This window comes from Haliotis rufescens, unplaced genomic scaffold, assembly GCF_023055435.1.
Source record: "Haliotis rufescens isolate VD_foot unplaced genomic scaffold, xgHalRufe1.0.p SCAF_3, whole genome shotgun sequence".
Taxonomy (NCBI): domain Eukaryota; kingdom Metazoa; phylum Mollusca; class Gastropoda; order Lepetellida; family Haliotidae; genus Haliotis; species Haliotis rufescens.
Genome location: NW_025964001.1, coordinates 24,199,033 through 24,223,880, shown reverse-complemented (window position 1 = coordinate 24,223,880; position 24,848 = coordinate 24,199,033). Strand labels below are relative to the sequence as shown.

The window sequence follows — 24,848 nt, the reverse complement described above, 5'->3', positions numbered from 1 at the left end:
CCCGATTTGGCCCCGTCAGACTTCCACCGGTTTCCCAAAATGCAAAAGGAACTAGCCGGTCGCCATTTTCCTAGTAATAATGACGTCATTTCCGCTGTGAATGCCCTTTCTAGGGTGGCTGAAGAATATTTCTTCTTGACCGGCATCCAGGCCTTGCAGCATCGCTGGCAAAAGTGTGTAAACCTGGAAGGGGACTATGTGGAGAAATAAATGAAAACCATCAACTTGATACAGGTCTTCCACAGTTAGGCTTAGAACTTTTCAGCCAGCCCTCGTAAGTCACCTCTTACGACAAACATAGGTTTCTGGGGACCTATGTTACCTGGAATCTTACCGGGATAGCAGGCAAACTAATTTGACCTGTCTTTACATATGGTCTCTCTTCTGATGGATTTAATTTAACATTGTAACTAATCCATACATATTAGGCAAAATAAGTCCTTCATAAGGTATTAATGTCAGTTTTGTAATCATGTTGTCGCCTCTTATCCAATGGGTAAGTTGTATATTGCTGAAACTTCAGACAAAAAATTGGAGTTTGAGTTTTCACTGTAAAGTTCGACACTGTACCTCAGGTCCATATGGATCATTTTCCAGCCAATCTCGAACTACTCTCATCGCAATTGGGGCTGCTTTCTCATTAGGATAACCTGAAACAATTGCATTTTGTTAAATCTCATCAGGAGCAAAACAGGCCTATTCAGACACATGGGATAAAGTGCACAGGATGAATAAACAACCTGTTTTGCTTATAAATACTGCATCTTCGAGATCACAAAATAAGCATTAGAATTTGGCACTAGTCCTGTCGTCCTTGCCAAACTGCCCCATAGTTAAGGTATCATAAGGACTAGTAGAAATTTGCCCTTTTTAAAGGTTTTGCTATATGTTAATGGACTAAAAATGTTACTTTCTACTGCTGATAATGTAACTAGAGCCAGTACATTAACCAAAATGTCAACAAAGACAGCCAGTTAACATGGTTAACTAACATGTTGTCAACATTGTTATTAAAATATATTCAGAATAAATACTGGATACAATCTGGAAAACAAACCCACTATGGACCAATTTTTATAACATTTTGAACAAAAGTATTTTGTCTGTCAAGTAATGTCTGTCATAATGAAAATTAGGAAACAACAGGTTGAATAAATTAAGGTGACATCAGTAGTGGGTACAAGAATGTGAAGTGTCAACTTAATTGGTCCATTTTGTTCCTGAGCTTTTTTGTGTGGAAGACAAACCTTAACCGACTGAAGGGTTGTGTCCCCTCGGGCAAAGGGCATGTACTGTGTGTACTGATGGTGTTGTGTTAACTCACCATATATTCCTGTAGATATACAAGGAAACGCCTGGAAAAGAGAAACATACTAGAAAGGTGTACATAGACCTTACAAATATTTTAATTGGTTTACGCGACCAACCAAAAGACAAAGAAACCACCTGAAATTAGAAATATAAAAAAATGACTTATTTATACAATAATATTTTTGTCCGACTCTGTTTTACAATTAGGTAACATAAAAACAAAACACCAGTTTTTAACATCAACTTCGTAAGAAATGGTGAATACTACTAATAAAAATCTATATTTTAACATAGAACCCAATCAATAAACTTTCTGTATCATTTTGCAAAGGTACTTTCATGATGGTGTGACATATGAGTTGTTCATTCATTAGTAGCAGTACTAATCTAAAACTATCATAATTCAGTATCACCAGAAACATGTACCATGAACCATTTTGACTTCACAAAATCAGTGACAGCTGACCACAGCAATATCTACCGGTATCCAGGGATTTACCTGGGTCTATCTTTTTTCAAGTCCTAAAACATGTTCAATGTCATCACATCTTAGTCAGAAAAATTCCCAATCTCATTAAAATCAGATCTAAGTTCCAGTGCCGCTAAACAAAGATCTCTGAGGACATCCTAATACAGGTCACGTCAGAACGACCCAGTCCAGGGACCACTGAAATGACTAACAAGAAGTCGATGTCAGCCTTTAGAAAGCAGCTTTCTCGAGCTTTAAGGCACTCGTTTCAACCTGGCGACTTCCATTTCAGACCTCTCCTGAAAGATATGTCGACACATTTCTCGATTAAAATTTTGAAAACTGAACAAACAAACATTCTGGAATGTGTAATATATGGTTGAGATAGTATGGCAGTGCTTCCCATGTACTGTGCAACGCTTCCACCATTCAAACATTTATCCCACGGACGTGAGAGATAGACGATAATTTTAACAGAATCAGTCGTACAGGCCGTTACTGTCATTCGGAATACCCCATGTTAACATTTTCGAGGTTGCATGATTAGAAAACACATTTCAACTGTCACTTTCATGATCTGATAAGCGACTCTTTGATTGGTCGGATGAAGGTCGTTCTGATGTGACCCTTAATGGGATGTCCTCAGATCATTGTTTAGCGATAGCAAGAACTAAGATCTGATTTTAATGAGATTGAAAAATTCCCCAGGGGCATGTAACAGGTATATGCGGAATGAAGTCACTCACATCTGTCAAAAGCATGTGGTTGAGTAAACCAATTGCAGCTGTGCTCACATATGTTACATTACGTTTCTTGACATGCAGTTAAATGTACTATGAAACAAAACCTGTGATAAATATCATGCAAACAACAATATCTAGTGTTAGTATTTGATCTTAGAAAAACTTGGCATCTTGGATGAGTAGTGCCAGTTGTCAGTATTGGAGCTTGTGTAGCTCAGCATCAAGACATCAAAAATGGATGTGCTAGATTTACTGGGGAGACACTTACAATTGTTTTCAGCTTGTTTTCTTTCATTCTTGTCAAGGATTGAACATAACAACTCTCAAGGGTCTCTGGAGAAGTTGTTACTGGACCAACAGTGTGAATAACATCTGAAAAGTAACTTAATAACATTAACATGGTGGATTTTCAAAAAGACAACAAAATTATTAATGTTCATTCCTACAACTAGCAAGTCAAACTAAGCATTCTAACACACAGACACGTTTCATTCCTCATTTTGTCATGGTAGATTTGAAACAAGCAACTACTGCAGGAAATTGACAGTCGTGTCAGCTTTATAGTAGAATGGTGATAAACCAGTGTTTTTAATTTAGAGGTTTCATTGACAATTTGTAATAATATAAAATCTTATCACAAAATAATTATCTTTATTATATACATATGAATGAAATACTGGAATTTATCAGTGACGATGGATCAAGTTATCAGACACTAGTGACTGATATAAACTAGGTGCCGGAACTACTTTCTCCTGAATCAAAACATTAAAGGGTTATCCCCCTTTGTTTACGTCTGCTAAGCAACAAGAAATAATGTAACATGTATATAATAAATAGAAAATTCAATGTGTTTTCTCAAATATCAGACATGGAGTCTGATGTCTGGAAATAACATCTATGTCAATGTTAATATCACTCTTGCGCCGGACATGTTTCGCCAGTCATTAGGCACAACTGGCGACAGCGAGACGTACTGCCAAGGCGAGAAGCGCCCGCTTGAATTTTCCAAGAATTTAATTTCCACGGAACTTAATACTCGATATGAAATAATATGTTTCGCATAACATATATTAACAGGGCTAGTTTTATTCACGAACTATATTCTTTTCGCAAACCCCCTTTATACGGCGGTGGTAAAGGGGCGACAGGGAGAACTTAGTAATATATCAGACACTGTTTTCAAAAAAATATATAAATTGCAAGTAATAAAAAAAAAACATGTATATAATAAATAGAAAATTCAATGTGTTTTCTCAAATACCACTTTTATCTCATCGAGTGAAGTGGGGAGAGTCTAATATTTTCACTCGTGAGATGAAAGTGGTATTTGAGAAAACACATTAAATATCCTCTATGTATTCATTATTAAATGACTGATATGAGACCAACTCTTGTTTACTGATTTGATATATGGAAGTATCTTTTGATATCAAATATTTATCATCCAAAACTTGCTGACACAGGAGATATTGCTTGAGTGAGATCAAGTAAGATCTATATTGTAGATACCGCTGCAATGAAATTGCATGACAATGCTTTGCGGAACATTGTGACGTTATTGGTTACCATGACATCACAATGAAATGATATCACTAATGGCTCTGCAACTGGAGCTGTTGGTAAGCCTTACAGTGTTTCCACTTTTATCAAATCATGTTGATATATTTAATATCAAAAGACACGAGGGTGAGATTCTATCTATCCAACATCATTCTTCCAACTTTTTCAGTTTGTAGATAGTAATAACCAGTGTCTTAAGTGTTAAATGAGTGAGTGAGTATATTTTTACGCCGCTTTTAGCAATATTCCAGCAATATCACGGCGGGGGACACCAGGGCTTCACACATTGTACCCATGTCGGGAATCTAACCTGGGTACCCAACCGCCCCCTTAAGTGTTAAAAGTACTGCTAACAGCTTCAGTAGCAGAGCCATTAGTGATGTCATTTGATTGTTACGTCATGGTAACCAGTGACGTCACAATCGTCTGCAAATCATTGTGATGCAATTTCATTGCAGCGATATCTACAATGTAGATATCTCTTGATCGCACCCAAGCGATATCTCCTGTGGGAGCAAGTTTTGGATGATAAATTATGGTAACGTTTCTCAGACAACCCTGCATAGATCTCTTTGTAAAATGTGTAAACGGTTTCCGAGTTTTGCTCCAGAAACGAATGTTACACATTACCAGTTTCTTGCAAAGGAAACATTCTAAAAAAATCCCAAACTTTTAAAAGGCACCAGTATACCACTAGGCCTATCTATGTGCCAAGTTTGGTGAACAAATAATGTACAGTTGTCAAGACCTGCTCCGGAAGCGAGCACTACATCCATTTTCAGTCTACATGGTCTGAGTCAAAGTTGTTGCAATGGAATGTGGAAAATTATTTTTGGAAAGAAAAAGAAAAAAAACTATCAAAAGGCACCAGTTCACAACTAGGCCAATCAATGTGTCCAGTTTGGTTAAGTTATCTCTCATGGTTTTTGAGTTCTTCCAGGAAACAAAACGTGACGGACAGACAGAAAGACAGACAGAAAGACAGACGGACAGAAAGACGGATGGAGAGTACCCATTCATATATTCCCCCTTCCACTTCGTGGTAGGGGATAATAAATGCTGCCTTGCCTTTATGACTGAACTCATTTGATTGGTTGACTGTTAACCTTGGTATGGAAATTAGATCTGATTTTACTCAGAACGAACACAGCTCACGTTACATATAACTTCAAATGATATTTATATCATTAAAACAGGATAATATTGGTTTGCACATTTTTTAACTGGTTAGGACTTCAAATCAAACCATAACCAGTTATCCAAGAATTCATGACACGAGTAGATTTAACCTATACTTTCATTTTCTAAACATTTGATTCAATACAAACATGATAGTAGATCAATAATTGTCTGGAGAAAACAGATTTAATCATATCACCAGGTTATTTTATCAAATGATTCAGCACTTACATCTGGCAGGAAGCTCATAGCCAGCAGTTATTTTAGCATCGCCTGGTCTGCAGCCCTTAAGGAGTTTGCATTCTTTCTTCAGCTTGGGTCCTGCTGCTGAATGGATAGCACCATCTACTGCAATAACATTGGAGGGAGGGGGTGAATATTCTTGTATACATACTGCAGCCAGCTTTCTAGTATGGACTAAACAATCCTGTAATTGACATTGTGAGAACGATCCATACTGTTTAGGGGTACAATCAATCAACCCAGCCAGTGTCTCTGACCAACCGATTCATTAAGTCTCCTCTCACAACCAGCATAGCTTGGTCGGTACCAATTCTAACCCTGAACCAGGTCCATTAGGGATTGGATAACTTGGATAAGCATGAAATGTTCACACTGTTTGGCCACAACATGATGTATGTATGGACTAAATCATGTCCATCTGTCTTGTGAATTTAGTGAGGATCATTGATTGTTGATTCTAGCTTCATCTCAATGTGGCTACAATTGTAATAACGAAGTTGATCACTTATAGGACACACATAGCATGAGGGTTGATTCAAAAGTTTTGAGCATCACATAGAAGGAATTGTGTAATAGTGAAATCTTTTGTTGCGGACATTACATGATGTCATAAAGGCATATGCACAAAAACTTGAGTCAATTGCTGTGACAAGTCAGTAAATAAGCAAAGGTCTGTCACCTTTGGAAAATGGACAAACTTGAGGAATGTGGACTAATCAAGTACTCGAATATTGTTGTTTGGACACAGGCTAGAAGTAGTGAACCTTGGTTTCATCCATAGTCACAAATCATTGCAAGAACCTTTCTGGTTCAGCTTCAAACAGAGCAGCCAGGATTATCAAAAGACGTTATGCCTGGTGCGTTTTTGAGCAGATGTCAGAAGCTTTGGATCCCAATGAGCTAATAAGGTTTTCATTGCCAAAGTTTTTTGTGAAAATGGAATGCACTCTCCTCAGAAATGCCTACTGAATTATCAGTCCCAGTTGGTCATCACCATGGTGTGGATGCTCTGGATCACTTCTGATGTTGCTGACATCACAGGCCTTCGTGAAGGCTCTCCCTGCCATGCTTAAACTTTCCTGCCCACCTCTAACCTCTTAACATGGCATGGGATGGGGCATCCTTCCTAAGTGTTGTACTCATATCTTCATGGATGGCTTCTTTCTTTCTGCAAGAACTTGATCACTGCATGTTCCACAAGTTTGTCCATTTTCCACAGATCACAGACCTCTGCTGAATTTACTGACTTGTCATGGCGAAACAATTGGGTCATTTGACTCAAGTTTTTGTGTAAATATCTCGATCACATCAACCCTCGTATCTTATCATCAGCAACATATCACTCAAAGATCTTATAACATGTTAACAGCGTTTACAGTATTGACTAACATGACAAAGTTGATATTCCCACAATATATTTGATTATGGGTTTACATTGCTTTTAAAAATATTCCCACACCATCATATATCATCAGGTATTCCCAACCTTGATGTTCCAGGGTACAATATTTCCATTCTGTTATGATATACATAAAGGACCCATTTCCCACCATAGCTTCATTTAGCAGGTTTACCAAGTGACACCTATCTATAATGTAGCACAACGCCGCTTTCAAAAGCAAGTTTGACATTGATCTAATATCAAAATCTCGGTCTTTAATATATATAATCAAATCAAGAGTCATTTCCTTTGAATTAAGACAGGGTCAAAGTCAGGCTACAAGACCTTCTTAGAAGTATTTGAGACACAAGCAACAAGGCCGGTCAAATACTGGCGATATCACCAATTGTTTCAATCACGATGGAACGACGTGACTTGATTGGACAGCTTTTTTTAGCTTCATGTTATTCCAATAACAGAATGGAGATATAACATACTGGGTAATCGAGGATCATGGCAGGGGGTGCCAAAAATGGTCTTAACAGGGAATTGAATCTGGTTCATCAGTGTCCTCCACCAGGCTATACCATAACCTCTACGCTAAAACTGAGCTCTCTGTAACTTACCTCCTCCTCCTCCAAGGAGTCCTTCATTGGCAGCATTGGCAATAGCATCTATTTCTAACGTTGTGATGTCACCACACCACAGTGATACCTTCTCGTTGAGATCAGGTCTTACCTCATACACTTTCTTACATGCTTTGTCTGAAAAAAACATTTGATAGTCAAATTGTGGTAAAATATCTACAACTTTTTCCTCTCGGTACAAAACAGAAATACTAACAAATTTCCTGATGAAGAATCCTTGTTGACTGCAAAGTCAGGTTGAAAAATGTTTTATTTCCTTTTTTTGCATGAGAGGTTCCACTTGGCCATTACTTGATAGTAGTGGGACAATACACCAATGCATCTTCTCGATTCACTTATCAATCACAATCGCACACTAAGTAAAAAGTACTGATTCTTACCTTAAATGTATTCTTTAATAAATATTACACCAAACACTAATTACTAGTGAAAATGAGTATAGAAAACGCAAATATTTTCATCCATTGTGTAAATTGTTAGTTTGCCAGGTATTTGGCCATCATGTCTATGAAAAAGATGGCTTACACACCACAGATAAGAGCACAGGCAAGTATTGAGATAGGTATCGGATCGCGAGCAAGGTGTCGTGATACGATTCGAATCGCACAGTTGTTAGATCATCCCAAATCTATAACTTGATCATTTTTCTGAGTTATTTTGTCCTTAAACATGCTTACGTTTCCTGAAAAAACATGTGAGATTCCATCATGTAAAAGGCAGGTAAAAATAATGATTACATATTCAGAGGTTTTACCTCCAAAAGTACCTACAGCTACTTGTTTTACATGTATTATGACCCTTTCCCATGTCCTTTAGGGGGACTGTCTCTTGATTGTCTCAATGTAGTGAAAACAGTTTCAGAAATCATACATGGTCTTAAAAAATATTCCTGCCGCAAATCTCTGTAGCTCACAGGAAGAAACAATCTTAAGACAAACGTCTCTTGTAAATAAAAAAAAACATATTCTTACGGATCTCCTTATCATGCTTATAGTCATAACCATTTACAAAGTTTCAGCTTTAAGTGCCCTTTGCTTCTTAAGAAAAAGCTAACATCTTTAAAACATCTTGTATATCTTGTAAACTTTGATTACAAGTATTTTTATCAAAAACGGGGGTGGTCGGGTAGCCTAGTGCTTAAAGCGTTCGCCAATCTGCCACCATGTTTCAAAAAAAGTATTTGCATTCATTGGTACCCATGATTAGAATACCCTTGGTTAGAATAGGGGCAGTCGGGTAGCCTCGTGGTTAAAGCGTTCGCTCGTCAGGCCGAGGACCTGGGTTCGATTCCCGACATGGGTACAATGTGCGAAAACCCATTTCTGGTGTGCCCCGCCTCGATATTGCGGGAATATTGCTAAAAGCAGCGTAAAACTTCACTCCCTCACTTTAACAAAAACAACAAGCTTCATCAGAAGATGACATATCTCCCCAGTCTGGTGCAATTTGGTTATGGAGTAATGAATCCTTTTGGTTCGTTGCCATTGGATACCTTTAGTTCAGAAGTTTTCAACATCCCAAATCATCAAAAGGCACTAGATCACCACTAGGCTGATCTGTATAGCAAGTTTCATCAAGTAATAGTCAATGATTTTGGAGTTCTGCTCCAGAAACGAGCTCTTACCCTCATTTTCAGTATAAGTCCAAATTGTTGCCATGACAAAAAATAAATCAATATTCTGGAGTTCTGCTCTGGAAATGAGCACTACCCTCATTTTAAAAAAAATCCAATTCGTTGTAATGAAAACAAATACCTTTCTAAAAAAGACCACCCAATACTGATAGTCACCTATTACGACAAGCATATTTAAGGCAAGCATGGGTTGCTGAAGACCTATTCTAACCAAGTGAGTGAGTGAGTGAGTATGGTTTTACGCTGCTTTTAGCAATATTCCAGCAATATCACGGCGGGGGACACCAGAAATCGGCTTCAAACATTTCACCCATGTCGGGAATCGAACCCGGGTCTTCAGCGTGACGAGCGAACGCTTTAACCACGAGGCTACCCGACGGCCCTATTCTAACCAAGGGTATTCTAATCATGGGTACCAATGAATGCAAATACTTTTTTTGAAGCATGGTGGCAGACTGGCATGATAAAAATAAGATATGACTTTCAAAGTCTGCACTTACCTTCATTTTTATTGTCCATGACAGTATTTTTACATTGATGACAACAATTATTATGCTGTCAAGGTGTAAAGATCAAAACAATTTATCAAACTTCAAAATAATGCAGAAAAAAATAGAACACAAGTTTCAGCTTTATCAGCCTTTTAGTTTCAGACGAGATGTTGCAAATGCGAAACTCTACAACAGATGGATGGACAACCAGAAAACGGACAAAGCGCCACAACAAATGCTCACTTGACTTTTAGTCAGGTCAGCTAATAATCATATGAACGTTTTGTTATTTCAGAAGAAAAATGAAGGGAAATAAGAATCTATACTTTTCATAAAAGAAATTCTATTCCCTTTCACATTTGCAAATAAACCTGAATCATTTTCTAAACAGAATAGTGAATATAAATATATATAAGGAAGGCCCTAAATTTTACAAGCCTTCCTAATCAATCATTATTTGTTATTATTCAATCATTAATAAAAGATTTTAGACCATACAAAACATTAACTAATTCCTAACAGATATGAACATCCTAAAAGGAGAACTATGCTCTGTGATCTGGGGTCCAGTTTGAGGCTAATTTTGACATAATTAGCAACTTTTGTCAAACTGTTTGAGTAAGGGTAATTATTACCTGTTTGACATAGACCTACATATCAAAATGTGAGTTTGCAGAAAAATGAGTTTTGAATTACTTCCAGCAAATTTGCTAGGACTGCCAAGTGACCCAGGCCTAGTCTCCCTTTAACATGTATATAGTGCACACATTGTGCTTCACACAAGCAGGTGCAAGAACAGCAGGTGAGTGAGTGAGTGAGTGAGTGAGTGAGAGAGAGAGAGAGAGAGAGAGAGTGAAGAGAGAGAGAGAGAGAGAGAGAGAGAGAGAGAGAGAGAGTGAGTGAGTGAGTGAGTGAGTGAGTGAGTGAGAGTGAGTGAGTGAGTGAGTGAATATTACTTAACATTGCATCAGCAATCTTGTGTTGAGGACAGGTACATCACAGTACTTATAACTAACATGAGCAGTAGATCTATTTCAACTCACTGCATGTTATATATTACACATTGGTGCATCAAGTCAAAGTTCAAATTACAAGTTTGTTTAGGTGAGCTAAATTTTAAATCATCTTGGTTGATCATCATCTTATCACTTCATTCAAAAGAACAGTCATCAATGATAAGTAGAGTGAGTATGGTTTGACGCTGCTTTTAGCAATATTCCAGCAACATCAATATCGGGGGACACCAGAAATGGGCTTCACACATTGTACCCATTGTTCATCACTGGACCTATCTATGTGCCAAGTTTGATGAAGAATTATGGTATGGTTTTCAAGATCTGCTCCGTAAAGGAGCACTACTGCCATTTTCAGTGTAAGCATAAGTCCACATATACTCTTCATATTAAAGATTTGATTTTTATTGTCCATGACAGTATTTTACATTGGTGACAGCATTTTTACATTGATGACACCAATTATTATGCTGCCAAGGTGTAGACTTGTCTGTTGTTTAACGCCGCACTCATCAAAATTCTAGCTATGTGATAGCGGTCTGTAAATAATTGAGTCTGGACCAGACAATCCAGTGACTGACATCATGAGCATCGATCCACGCAATTAGGATACATAACATGCATCAACCAAAACAGTGAGCCTGACCATCCCGTTAGTTGCCTTGTACAACAACATAGTCACCTTTAGCGACAAGCATTAGTTGCTAAAGACCTATTCTACCCTGGATCTTCACTGGTCAGATAAAGAAGAGGTAAGTGCCGTGGGGAAAGTGGATATCCTTGACGCAGTCGCTAATGTAACTTCTTTGTGGTTGCTATACCTGGTCCAATAAATACAAGAATTATTGATGGCTTAATATCCACTAATTATACTGAATTCATACCTGAACAAGATGGGACATTTCAACTGTTTAAAACGTATTAAGCAGTTGGCAATGGTTGATCTTGCAGTCTATCATATCATATGTACAATCTTTTGGTGGATTAAATATAACCAGTGCTTTCAAGCATATTAAGATTTCTATTTGTAAAAAAATCTGTCAAATATATCACACAAAAAGTATTGCCTCAGGTGAGCAGTGTTGTTGGCATGTTTGTTGTTGGCATGTTTGGTTAAAAACCAGCAATGTTGTTTTTGGGATCTCTAAAATACAGTAACAATCAAATGCATTTAACCCAAAAGTAACAATACAGAAAAGTAACACCACAAGAGGACCATAGGATAGATGTACTTCGATGCTCTAAACATGAATAATCTATGTATAGTAGTCTGGGCTTCTCATTCGCCGAAACAGCAACAATTCCAAGATTGTGAAGAATATCTGACATAGCTCATATGACTTCGTGAAGCAGGTCTCAGAGCCAGATGGCAAAACGACATTGTCAACTGTGACATCAGAGCTGTCAAGCACACAGAATATGGCCCAACCAGTGATGGAGGACTGTTTGGTTCAACAACAACTCAAGATATATCATACTACTTCAAGCTGATAGGAACAGCATACAACAGGTGAAAAGATTTGTTGATGACAATGTAGTGATGTGGGCGGCGATCTCCAACAATGGTAGAACAAACCTGGAGGAAGAAAGGCAGCTTAACAGCCAAACGCCATTGTGAAGAAATCCTACAGGCACAATTTCACACTATGAACCATATCAGCATCATCATTTAACACTGTAATGCTAGACTACATACAGCATGTGTAACAGCAGCATCCCTGGGAACTACAATGTACAGGTTCTCCCATGGTCCTCTAAATCACCAGATATGTACTTGATGGGACGAGTTGGATCACTGTGTACAACAGCCTGAACCACAGACATTTGTAACAGAGGGAAAACATGCACTACAAGCCAAGTGGGCTTACACTCCCAAATTTGTGATCCATACTCTCATTTCTCTCCAAGGGCAGGAATTGGAAGGTAGCCTTTGATGTTATTGGTGGACACAAAAGATGAACCTTTTTCATTTTCTGTGGTTTGTCTTAATTTTAGACGTATGTCAAATATCATCACTCATCAAGTGTTCAGATGTGAAGTCAGTGTGTGCTAACTCCCACACCAAAATTCTGGTTATGTATTTCATTTTCGCAGGAGTATCTAACAGGTATGATCAGCTATTTATGATCTATAATAGGTGATTGGAAATTTCTTTGATTGTTTCTAAATGAAGCTGTGTTTATTTCAGTTATAATGTCACAGATGACATAACAAGTGAGTGAGTGAGTTAATATTTAACGTCACATCGGCAGTATTGCAGCCATATCGTGACGAGATAAAATTTGACTTTAATAATATATATGTAAACTGTATAAAATTCTGTCAACGAAGGACAGTAAAACAACTAGATTATCACAGATATATGTTTAAAACTAGTACAGAACCATAAAATATGACAATTCATAACATTACAATAGATAAAATTGGGCTATATATCACCAGCAACTAAAGTGAGGTCACCATACTGAGGACCATGGGGACTTACAGTACCTTTGCTACCTGCATGGACCCCAGCAGGATTTACACCATCCCTTTAGTCACTGGCGACCATTGACAAGGTTTAGCCAGATTAAACCAACAAATATACTACGATTAAAACACTGGCAGATATAAAATTACTTTGATTTATGTGGGCTTACATATCCTCTCAGGGGGACAATAATTTTACGCTACTTCAACCCCCTTCGAGGATACAGCCACTATGATGACATAACAAACCTGCAAATAATTTAGATGAAATTTTAAAAAGACCCACCCAGTAATAGTAATACCTGCTGCGGTCGAGACAAACTTGAATTCATTATGAAACTTCCATACCACTTCCGGTTTACTGTGAAGATTATCGCCCTTCCCTTCATAAGACATCAGTCTGTTTTTCCGTGATTTAGAAATGTTTACGAAAGGAAAAAATAAACTTAGTAGCATATATGGAATCAGACAAAATGTTTTCATTGGTTAGTGTATTCGTCAGTCATTGATTTGTTTCCATTTAACCTACTTTCGCTATACAGTAGTATAAGAGCTTGTAGTTATTGGTTTATAATTTCTATAAATGTTTCTTAGATAGGCCTATCCTTCTGTCCTAATAAATAACTTTTGCTAGGCTACAAAATGGCTGAGACAGACAAAGTGTTTTAAGACTCTGTTAAGTGTTTTCCTATTACAAATAATTGAAAAGACAGTAGGCACCACTCTACCAATGTCTCTCAGTTGTCAGTGCCAAAAATGAAATTTCATCAGACCCAACACCCCAAACCCCTACAAGTGACATTTCAACACAATGAGAGTCTGTTTTAAGACAAATGATTGTCTAGCAATCCCTGCTTAAGGTTTGATCGTGACAAAAGTTGATGTTCATAATTAAAAAGTGAAACAATTATGATTATCAAACTTGTTCCAGCGTTAGTAGTTGGCACTAGTCCTATAGTCCTTGCCAAACTACCCAATGGTTAAGGTATCATAAGGACAAGTAGATATTTGCCCTTAAAGGCTTTTGCTACTTGTTATAATCATTATATGGACTAGTGGACTAGAAATGTTAGTTTCTACCCCTATAGTTCAGAATAGATAATACAAATTCAGATTTGTAAAACTTAGACATCATACTTGAATTAAACTTTTAAAACTTCAATGTTGTGCCCCCTAAATTTCAAAATGATCCTATGTCTTTCAGCCCAGAGGGCCCTACATTTCTTCATTAATACTCAAGACATCATGTACAGAAGGTCTTTAAAAACCTAGTTCATACTGAGTGACCATGACAATGTTGTCTCATGTCAGAAAACTTTCCCGGGAAATAGAGGAGGCACATCAGGTATAATGTTATCAACGTTTGTAAGCGTGTTTGAGGAAAAAAAATCGTGAAGACTCTCAAATTTACAGGGGCTTCTGTTAATTACTTCAAGAGGAAAAATAAACTACTCTACACCAAGAAATGAAGTATACAGTAGATCTCAATTCCACTCAGGAAAAATACCCTCGACCCATTTGCCACCATTACAGATTTGTGTGAAGTTCTCTTTTGTATTAAACATAGCATATAACAAGGTGAGGCGGGAACTGGTAGTACTGCTGCTTATTTCTTTCATGATCAGTGTAATTTGATTGACCATATATATATATACAGGTATTTAACATCATGTACAGAGTTAAAAGAAATATGGGCCCTGGGTATTTATCATAGCTGAAGTGAGACAAATGCACTGGATAACTGAGGATGCACTTACTAAGGTCATCCTGGAATTTGGAAAACTCAGGATCTATTTGGCAAAATTACATCATAAAAGAGTAAATATTCATTCTTTGGATCAGGAGGAAAATCATAGAATCAAGTGAGTCACGATAGTTCTAAATACTTTGGAGGTTCAAGGCAATGGAAGTGGCTATCTAATGGTTTATCTCACCGCTTTCAACCATCGGCTTATAATGAGGCTCCCGTAGTGCATGAGACGGCCCGGTCTTCTTCAATAGCGACTTCCACCACGCTAGTGAAATGACAACACCATCTTACAACAACATTTGCATGCATTGTCTCTCTTTGTCCAGGGAAAACAATAAATGGATTTACGTCATGAAGCACCTGTTAGATCACTTAAAAACAAACAGTTGGAATAAGATTTAGTTGCTTTATATAACTTAATAACTTACGGACTATATCTGTGAGTTGAAAGTATCAAAATGTTGTTTTACAATATATTCAAGCTATCAGGTACATCACTGCTGACTGTAAGTCGAGTCACGGCTATTAGGCATGGCTAGCAAGAAGAATGACCAATGACAAAGTATCAGCCAGACCACACATTCTGACCACACGATCCACCAATCCACATGGACACCTATTAGTGTACATACCTGAAAAGTTCCAAAGCTTTTTCAAGGGTGGATCCAGTTAAAAAGGAGGGGTCCAAAATATAACTATCCTTCTCAGGTAATGTTACTGCTCACTACATTTTGTTTTCTGGATCCGCCTATGTTTTTGCTAAGTAAATGAGTAAACATTTGAAACAACCTGCCAACCCAACCATGATTACTCTTCTGTCTCACTAACTCACTCACTAGCACTGATGCCTTAAATAATGTACAAGGTGAATGGCATCTGCACAGTCGGTCAAAGGACAAATTATTATTTGAAATGTTCAATGACAGTGGTAACTGTAGAATCAAAGAGTGATCTCTGATGTAGTAAATTTTTTACCTTCAATTTTGCATTTAATTTTTATTTGCCCCAGGTGATGGTACCCTGTTTGACCTGTAACACTATTAAAAGCAAAGATTTATCAACACACTGCACTTTGTCTGAACAATCTCTTTTCACTCAACTGAAATCTGAAAGGTCAAGGTCTGTTTAGGATAAATGTCTTTAAAGAACGTTTTTGCAGATAAATCATTGTAACATCATGCCTACCAGGTAATGATGATACAATACCTACTAGGTACTTAAACAAATACCGATACATTTCAGGTACAGTAAACTACGGTTATAACGAACACGCTTATAACGAACTGACGGATATAACGAACTACTTTTTTGGTCCCGATAATTAGCTGTATTATGCTGTATATATGCTTATAACGAACTACGGTTATAATGAACTAATATTAGTAGTCCCTTTGAGTTTGTTATAACCGTACTTTACTGTACTTGTGATACCCACCAGGTACTTTGGATACCATGCCTACCCGATGCTTCCAATAACATGCCTACCACATACATTTGGTGACATGCCTACTTGATACTTTTAATTTCATGCCTACCCGATACTTCCTGTTCCACGGCTATGGGTACTTATCACAATATGCCAACCGAGAACTTTACACTTAACATACTTTCTACATTTGAGACCATACTGAACAAATGCCTACCAGTATTGTGATCCTATGCCTACCAGGTTCTCGTTCTATCATGCCTATACTGGGTACTTCCCTTTTTTGGGTGAAATCGGTTGAGTCGGCAATATTCCATCTACTGGTATATCAGAGTGGGCTATGAATAATTAATTCTGGGCCAGACAAACCAGTGGTTATTAACTTTCCATGCCAAGTAAACAAATCTGATTCATTTTAGGAGACTCTTCCAACAAGCAAAGTACACTGGGGGCCATTGCTAACCAGGTTTCCACAGGGTACTTATGATACTGACAGTATGCTTGATGAGTACTGAGTATGATGCCTGCCTGCCTGGTCCTGGTAGTATCATGTCTTCTGGGTACTTCTGATACCTGTGACACCATACCTACCATGGATTTCTCATACCACACTAGCCGTGTATTTCTAACAATATCAGTCCCCGCAGTATTTCGCCAACAAAATTAAAAATTCTGCAGTCAACTTTTGTACATTCTGCAACCACATTTTGACAATACTGCACACAATTCTGCATACTTTTAAGATCAATTTTCGTAGTTTTGCATCTGTTTGACTAGTGGCAGGCATTATATTTATTAACTTAACAGCTGCTAGAATGGTTTATTGAAATGAAATATATATTTATTTACACGCTTAAAACCAGCTTTTGACTCACATGTTACAATTCTGCAGCGTATTTGATGAATTCCTCGGCAGATAAATGCAAAATTTTGCATGAATTCTGCACAAAATGTGATTTTCACACAGGTATATTTCTGCACCAAGTGGGTATTTCTGCAAAATATTCTATGACTTTGCAATCGCTGCATACAATCAGGACTGCACAATGCCCACCAGGTACCTGAAACACCATGCCCACCTGGTACCCATAACACCATGCCCACCAGGTACCTTTAACATCATGCCCAGTATTGCCCACCAGGTACCCATAACACAATGCCCACCAGGTACCTGTGACACCATGCCCACCAGGTACCCGTGACACCATGCCCACTGGGTACCTGAGACACCATGCCCACCTGGTACCCATAACACCATGCCCACCAGGTACCTTTAACATCATGCCCAGTATTGCCCACCAGGTACCCATAACACAATGCCCACCAGGTACCTTTAACATCATGCCCAGTATTGCCCACCAGGTACCCATAACACAATGCCCACCAGGTACCTGTGACACCATGCCCACCGGGTACCTGTGACACCATGCCCACCAGGTACCCATGACACCATGCCCACCAGGTACCTGTCATACCATGCCTTCCAGGGGTCTGTATCATCAGTCTCGCTTTCAGGGAGAATGCCCTAGACCACATCATAGTTGCAGGACATTGCAAAAGAATTGCTGGTATGACGTAATGTTTGTCTCAAGTCGGAAATTTTGTGATATTCATTTCAATTGCTTTAAAAACACACACTTCCTACTTATGAGATGTCTGAATTCATTTGTACACAAAGCTAGGATGATAGCAGTGTACTGGATGACATTATAGTTTTTTTCTCCACTACAGGTTGGCTGGTATAAAAGAATAAAAACAGTTTATTGTGGGGAAGACATCCTACAACACAGGGGTTGCTCTAAGCAATGCAAACCTGATGAATCAAGCCTGAATACTGTTTGCATCTCCGCATCCTATCAATTTCAGGAAAAACAACAAACCATATTTTGCCTCCCATGCTTAATACATATGTCAACTTCAGCGGGTCCTTGTTTAGAAAATATTTATTTTGGTGCAATATCCTATCAGCTTATTTGTAGGATAAAAAAAAGAGAGCAAATTTTGAAATATGCTTTTATTTCATTTAAAATAAAATTTACAGTCGGCGGACCCATAAAGCAAGCAAGAAAGTGTGGCCCAACAAAACCACAGGACACTATGACAGTTGAATAAATATTCATAGAGATAGTGATTCTATTTACCGGTACTTACAATAAGGTTATTTGTGCATGTTTCCTGAGCACCTAAAATTTAAACTGGTGAAACAAAGTTTGAAGTAACTTCTAATTGAAAATCTTCTATCACTGATAGTTATTTCATCCATGAAACACACCATACAAATTTCAGAGATATTATTCTACAATATGGCTTTGTAAATATCCTGTATGTATGTTTCCTTGTTCTATGTTCAGGATTTCCTTGGACATTTTTGTAAATCTTTGTCTTGAAAACAGTCTACCAGGAAAAAAAATATGTACATTACATCAGTTTGAAGACATCTTAAAAACAGATTGATTGCATCACATAATTTGAGCAAACATCCTTGGAGATGTTATAATACTGAATTTAAACTTGGTATCAGAGATTCAATATTAAGGAAATCAAGAAAATATTGCCAGATGTTGGACAGTTCTGTGTATGCCATCTATCAGGGCTGTATCTAGGATTCCAAACTAAGTGGGCCTGCCAGCCAATTTGGGAAAGAATTGTTATTTTGTTCAATGTTGGTCCTGTTGTCAGTGATTTATTAGTTGCCTCTACACAGCCATAAAACATGTGTTTTGTTATTACATGAGCAGGTCCAGATAAATAGAGGATACTTCATGTGTCGAGTGAAATATCATGTTTCTCTCATCGAGTGACCGGGAGTGTGGAAGGAGATATTTAAGGAGATAAAGTTAAGAGATTGGCGTCTTAGAGAGAAACATGATATTTCCCTACCTGATGCACAGGGACGTTTCACTACCCTTTGTAATTGCGACTTCAAAAGTAGTTCCGTGTTTGCCATATCATAAAAATATAAACAAGAGTCATCAGGAGATTTTCTGTAAAGTTCAACTTGTCGTTATGAAAACATAACAAAAATTAAAAAACATAAATCCCAAATCATTCAAAAGGCACCAGTTCACCACTCAATTCAAACCAGGGGAATAACAGAACAAAAAATATTTAAGGTTACTAAAATTCTTTATCATACATTTGGATATGATTAAATACAAAATCAAATTCAACAAAAAATATTCTGAAATCTACAAGACGGCTGTTTGAAGCAACAGAATACACACTAGTCAAGTGTTGTTACAACAAGGAAACATTTTCAAGAGAAGAACAACAGGAAGTTTTGTTTTGTTTGTATGTTGTTTAACGACACACTCAGCAATATTCAAGCTATAATATCTGTAAATAAAGGTTCCTGGACCAGACAATCCGGTGATTGATGTCATGAGCATACCTAAGGGTAGAAATAACCAAGTTCATAAAAATTGTATGTGCACTAGTGCAAATATCACATTATGTGCACCAGAGTATTGTTTACATCATCTGGATGGTTTTGTTGACTTCATTTGAATACTACTGTGTCAAAAGGTTGATATAATGTCAAACAAGAACATGTAGAAATGATGTCATAGCTGAGATTGTTGACGTCATTCGACAATTTTGGCTTTCTCAGAAGGTGGTTGTGATTAGTGCATTTTTCTGAGGTGGAGCTCTGACAAGATTAGGAAATAATGGGTATTAAAGAAATTATTACACTTGTATGTGTGTCATACTGATTTTATGAAACTTGTATTACCCTCTTTCTAGCTCAGGAAATACAAGAATTGTGACAATCGTTTTGCAAAATCAGTATGACACACATACACATGTATATTAACCTCTGTTACTATGCACACCATACCTACATTGTATTTCTAATGCCATGCCTACTGGGTTTGCTTTTGGTTCTATGCCACACTTTGCAATATTCAAGCTACATGACGGCGGTCTGTAAATAATCAAGTCTGGACCAGACAATCCAGTGATTGCCATAATGAGCATCTATCTACACAATTGGGATACGATGACAATGCATCAACGAAGTCCTTGAGCCTGACCACCTGATTCTTTTGAGTACTTGTGGTGCCATACCTACAGTGTAGTTTGAATACTATGTGTAGTGGTGAAAATCTCATATTTTCCATCTGTTCAACTGAAGTGACGTTCTGGTAATGCTGGAATGACATACCTTTACTGAGAAAACCTTTCTTTTTCTTCGGCAATGTTGCTGATGACAATTCTGGTTGATTTTTCCAGGAAGGTATGTTTGAAAGCAGTTCATACCTATCACGGCACTTGTATTGTTTGCGCTTTTCTTCTATGGACATACCCAATGCATTTTCTGGAAACAAATAAAACAGTAGCATTAGATCTAGTTACACTTAAAAAGAACCCCAAAGCATATGGGCAATAAATAATTGAGTACGGACAGGCACTTTTTTCCTTTGCTATGAACAAGTGTTCCTGGCATGCCAGGTGGCAGGATGTCAACACTGTTCAGTCATCATGGTTTAAACGTGATCGGTGGGAGATCGGTCCAGAGTCAGTATGCTTTTAGATGTTGGCCACTTCCACACAACTTCCAAGCACTGGTTGTTGCTGAGACAGAGATCAAGGATAGAAGAAATAAAATTGGAATTGAATCCCCAAAACCTTTGCAGCTAAGGAACGTAACTCAGCACTGGGCCTTGCTCACCTTGACTCAGTCCCATCGGTATTACAAGCACTGATGGAACCAAACTGGGAGCCAGTTCACTCATGTGGGCAACTGTGGCTATCACACAGCCTTCAAAATGCATGCTATTCCACTAGACCAAGACTACTAAAATGTGCTGTCGACAATTAAAGTCAAAAGATTGTCGTCCTCAATGACTAGTAGGTCTTGTGGGCCATAAATCTTTACGAGTTCTCTATGCTTTGAGTTTACTTCAAATCAGTTACATCTTCCCGAGGCAAGAGTGAGTGAGTGAGTTGGGTTTAACGCCGCTTTTAACATTATTCAAGTCATATCACGGCGTGTCAGCTTAATGTGGGAGGAAAGCCCGAAGTGATGCAGGTCTCAGACATTTACCACTTCGGTGAAACCCACGAGCACGGATATGGTGCCGACAAACCTAGAAACATAATTGGGGCGAACCGGGATTCGAACCAACAATCATAGGTTTCTGGCGTGCCCAAGGGACGCAACTCTGCACAGCGAATCATGGCGCCTTAGACTCCTGGGTCACCCGTCCCCCCCCCCCCATCCCCCCCCCCCCCCCCCCCCCCCCCCCCCCTCGAGGCAAGATAGTTAACTGACTTAACTAGAGTTTCCAGCCTCTCCTATGGACAGATCAGATTCCATCTCTCGTATCACTTGCATTTGCGGCGCCCAGTCAAGACGCTCTGATTGATAATCAAGTTCTGTATTGTGATAAAACAGGTCTTACATCCTGAAGTGCATCAAATCACGTGAGCACCATGCTTAAAAACATGAACAGATTTGAAAATGATTTGTTGACAACAAGTTGGCGGTGCACATGCTTTGCAAATCCTGCAATCGACCATAATCTGCATGACAGTTTACAAACCAGATTTTAATTTCGTTGCGCAATTTGGATTGAACTATGCATAGACTCATTAGTCCAGCCAAAATGTAACTCCACAATACCAGCCTAGTTCGGCAAGGGTGGAAACTGGATTTTTATAGTCAGTTAACTCTTGCCTCACGAAGATGAATCAGCCAAGGACTAGTTATCGCCATGTAGATCTACCATGTTTTTTAACAACAATATTGATCGTGATTTGTTGCGTAACGAGAGGTGTGACATAATAAAAGCTGCGAACTTGACATTGCAAACATCTGGCCTGTCAACAATGGTTTCCTCAACACAGACATGGCAAGTGAAGGGAAATTCCACTTTTTGCTGTGTGAGCTCTTTGTACTGAGCTACAGGTCCACATACTGTGAATCCATCCCTTACAAGAGGTATACTCGGACCCCGTGGTACCGCGGCATTCATCGTATCGCGGCATTTGTGTTTTCCGGTAGTTCACGCGGGACAGGCCTCTTAGCAGCTGTCTATTAATGCAAATCAGTTACCAGGAAGTGCTCACTTCGTAAACAATTTCAATTTCCTCGGAATGTTCCGCCTGCTGTAAGTAAGGAGTTACTTATGTGTTGATACTTACTTCTTGCATCTTTTTTTAATATTGCCTTACCCCCATCTATCAATGGCCAACAATATAACCCGCAGTTCCCCAAGTAAACTTTCTCTATCGACCTGAACTAGATCATCTGCATATTCATGGCGACTAATAAGGTAACGGAAGTTACGTAGTCCGCACATTTTTTCCCGCTCTGTGCTCAGAATCTATTGGGAGATCATAAGGGCCATAATGCCAAACTTAGAAATACGTTCTTCACTAGAAGCCAAAAGATAAATACATACTTTGGGCATAGTAGGAGTGTTTTTTATATATTTATTGTTAACTTTTAACATTTTTCCATTATGTGACAAATTGTTGTCATCCAATTTTTTTTTATAAACGATCTAAGAATATCATTACTGATATTTTGTTGTTGATTTTTAAAATATTTTTCTCAGACTTTTCGGTAAATATGCATAGAATACCTATTACTGATAACGCATTTAGAATTTTACTTGTGCTGTCGTTGCACATGTCTGGACAAATCACTGATATCTGGCATGATTATACTAAGTGGTTGGTAGAAGTATGTCCTCTTTTTGTCCAATTCGGAACTCCATACACAACTTTTCTCTGTACCGCGATACAATGGAGTTCTCTCCCTTGTCATACTGAGCACGGGGCCCGGTTTTACTCGGAGCTTAACTAATGTTAATAATGACCTTTATCAGTAAAATATGCAGTTAGATAAAATAAATGACATCTGATATAGAGAACACGAATAATCATAAATGTTAGTGAGTGCATTTTGTTCCATTTAGCGTACATGACAAGTACCGCAATACCCCGAGGTTGCAGTCTACTTGAAATACAATGTCTCATGGCAAATAGGAGAAAAGTGTCCGATGTATTAATTGTATAAATTAAACCACTACGGATTTGTGTTAGGTTTCTTTGGGTCCATTTTTTCCAAACACTGGAGCCAATTTCTCAAAAATATTTGGGCATTCTCACTAAAATTTGGTGCCATTTTTCTCACATTGTTCGGGCCATTTCTGCTGGGGGGCCATTTTCTCTTATAACCCTGGTTGGTGTAGAAGAATGTTTGTACCTGAAATTAAGACCTTTGTTCTTATAAACAGCTGGTAACAGTATATACAGATTAATTATTTTTCATTTATGGAAAACTTTGAACTGTTTGAGCTGAAATGGTTCGCATTTGGTTGATTTGAACCCAAATAAAACATAAGCAACTTTCACTTTCACTTTGTGAGCAATATAAAACAATTTATACCTCTATCTGTCTCAACTTCTGCTTTGTCGTCCTTTTGTACAAACTGTCGTGTAATTTTCCTTTCAACACCACCATCCGGTTTCCTCGGAGGTTCTTTTTTGCTACTTCCACCTCCACCAGTACCGGCATTCTGACTACTCATATTTTTCGCAGGTTGAGTCGTAAATGGTAGCTTCGTCTGCTTCGATGTCGCGCCTTTCTTCGACATTTCAGAAACCAGGTGGCTGAAGTTTCGTTGTTGTGGTTTGGATGATTGTACCAGGTTCACATTACGATGACTACAGGGGTTGTTAAGGTATAATTCGAAAGCAGATCGCGTTTTTCTTCCAGCGAAAGACTTCGTTAGAAACCCGGACAGACTCCTAGCGTTCATCCTATTATCTCCCTTCCTCAAGGGAGGTAACTCTTACGCAGAAAACAACTTGTTCACAAACAAATGACTCGTACACAGATAGCGAAAGCTCGCGTCAAAGGTGAACAAGAGAAATTTAAAATAAAAAGAAGTATAAAGCACGTTACATTTAACAGACGTGAGAGTTATTGCACGGGAACGCGAAGTTTACTGCGAGGTGTTGCGATATTACATTATATACAAGGGCAGAAACGAGTTTCCGCACAAACGTTAGCCGTGATCTAACCGTAATTTAAAATGTAGAGCAGATCTTCCCTAAAGAAATATTTATTGAATGGTTGTAGGTGAAAAAACGAACAAACTATGAAAATATCAATTGAAAAATCACATTCATAATGTCGAGCATCTTGCTAAAAATGAAATACATAATACAAGTCAACCTAACCTATGAATGGTTTGTCTGTATAATATTATATATTTATGTTGCGGTGACCTTGAGGTTTACAACCCCTACCATCTACGTTGTATGATGATTACATACCTGATTTTAGACTAAGCTACCTAATATTGGTGATGTCAAGGTATTATAAGGGGCAAACATGTTGATATTTTGGGGGCTGGGAAGTTTGTTGTTGTTTTATCAGTTTTTGTTTAATTTGTTTGTTTGTTTTTATTGGTGTGTGTGTGTTGGGGGGGGGGGGGGGGGGGGGGGGGGGGGGGGGGCGCCTATGCGCTTAAGCATGCAGTATTTCATTGATATTCTAAAATCAAGTTGACAC

The 24,848-nt window shown here is 38.2% G+C and overlaps 1 protein-coding gene across 3 annotated transcripts in view; it reads right to left on the bottom strand.

Moving 5' to 3' along the window:
• The window catches only part of LOC124143947 (ADP-ribose glycohydrolase MACROD2-like), a 32,643-nt gene extending 8,522 nt beyond the window's left edge, over positions 1-24,121 (bottom strand). Inside the window, exons 1-8 of one of the 3 annotated variants that reach the window (XM_046513113.2) lie at positions 23,718-24,121; positions 20,484-20,636; positions 15,077-15,157; positions 7,516-7,653; positions 5,497-5,613; positions 2,792-2,895; positions 1,325-1,355; positions 571-650 (exon numbers count right to left, since the gene is read on the bottom strand). In XM_046513113.2, the coding sequence (XP_046369069.2) occupies positions 571-650; positions 1,325-1,355; positions 2,792-2,895; positions 5,497-5,613; positions 7,516-7,653; positions 15,077-15,157; positions 20,484-20,636; positions 23,718-24,090 (1,077 nt within the window). In that variant the 5' untranslated portion in view covers positions 24,091-24,121. Of the gene's footprint in view, positions 1-570; positions 651-1,324; positions 1,356-2,791; positions 2,896-5,496; positions 5,614-7,515; positions 7,654-15,076; positions 15,158-19,198; positions 19,281-20,483; positions 20,637-23,717 lie in introns of those variants that run through there. The other 2 variants (XM_046513121.2, XM_048403942.1) reach the window with 2 other exon arrangements.
• Positions 24,122-24,848: the final 727 nt, after the last annotated feature.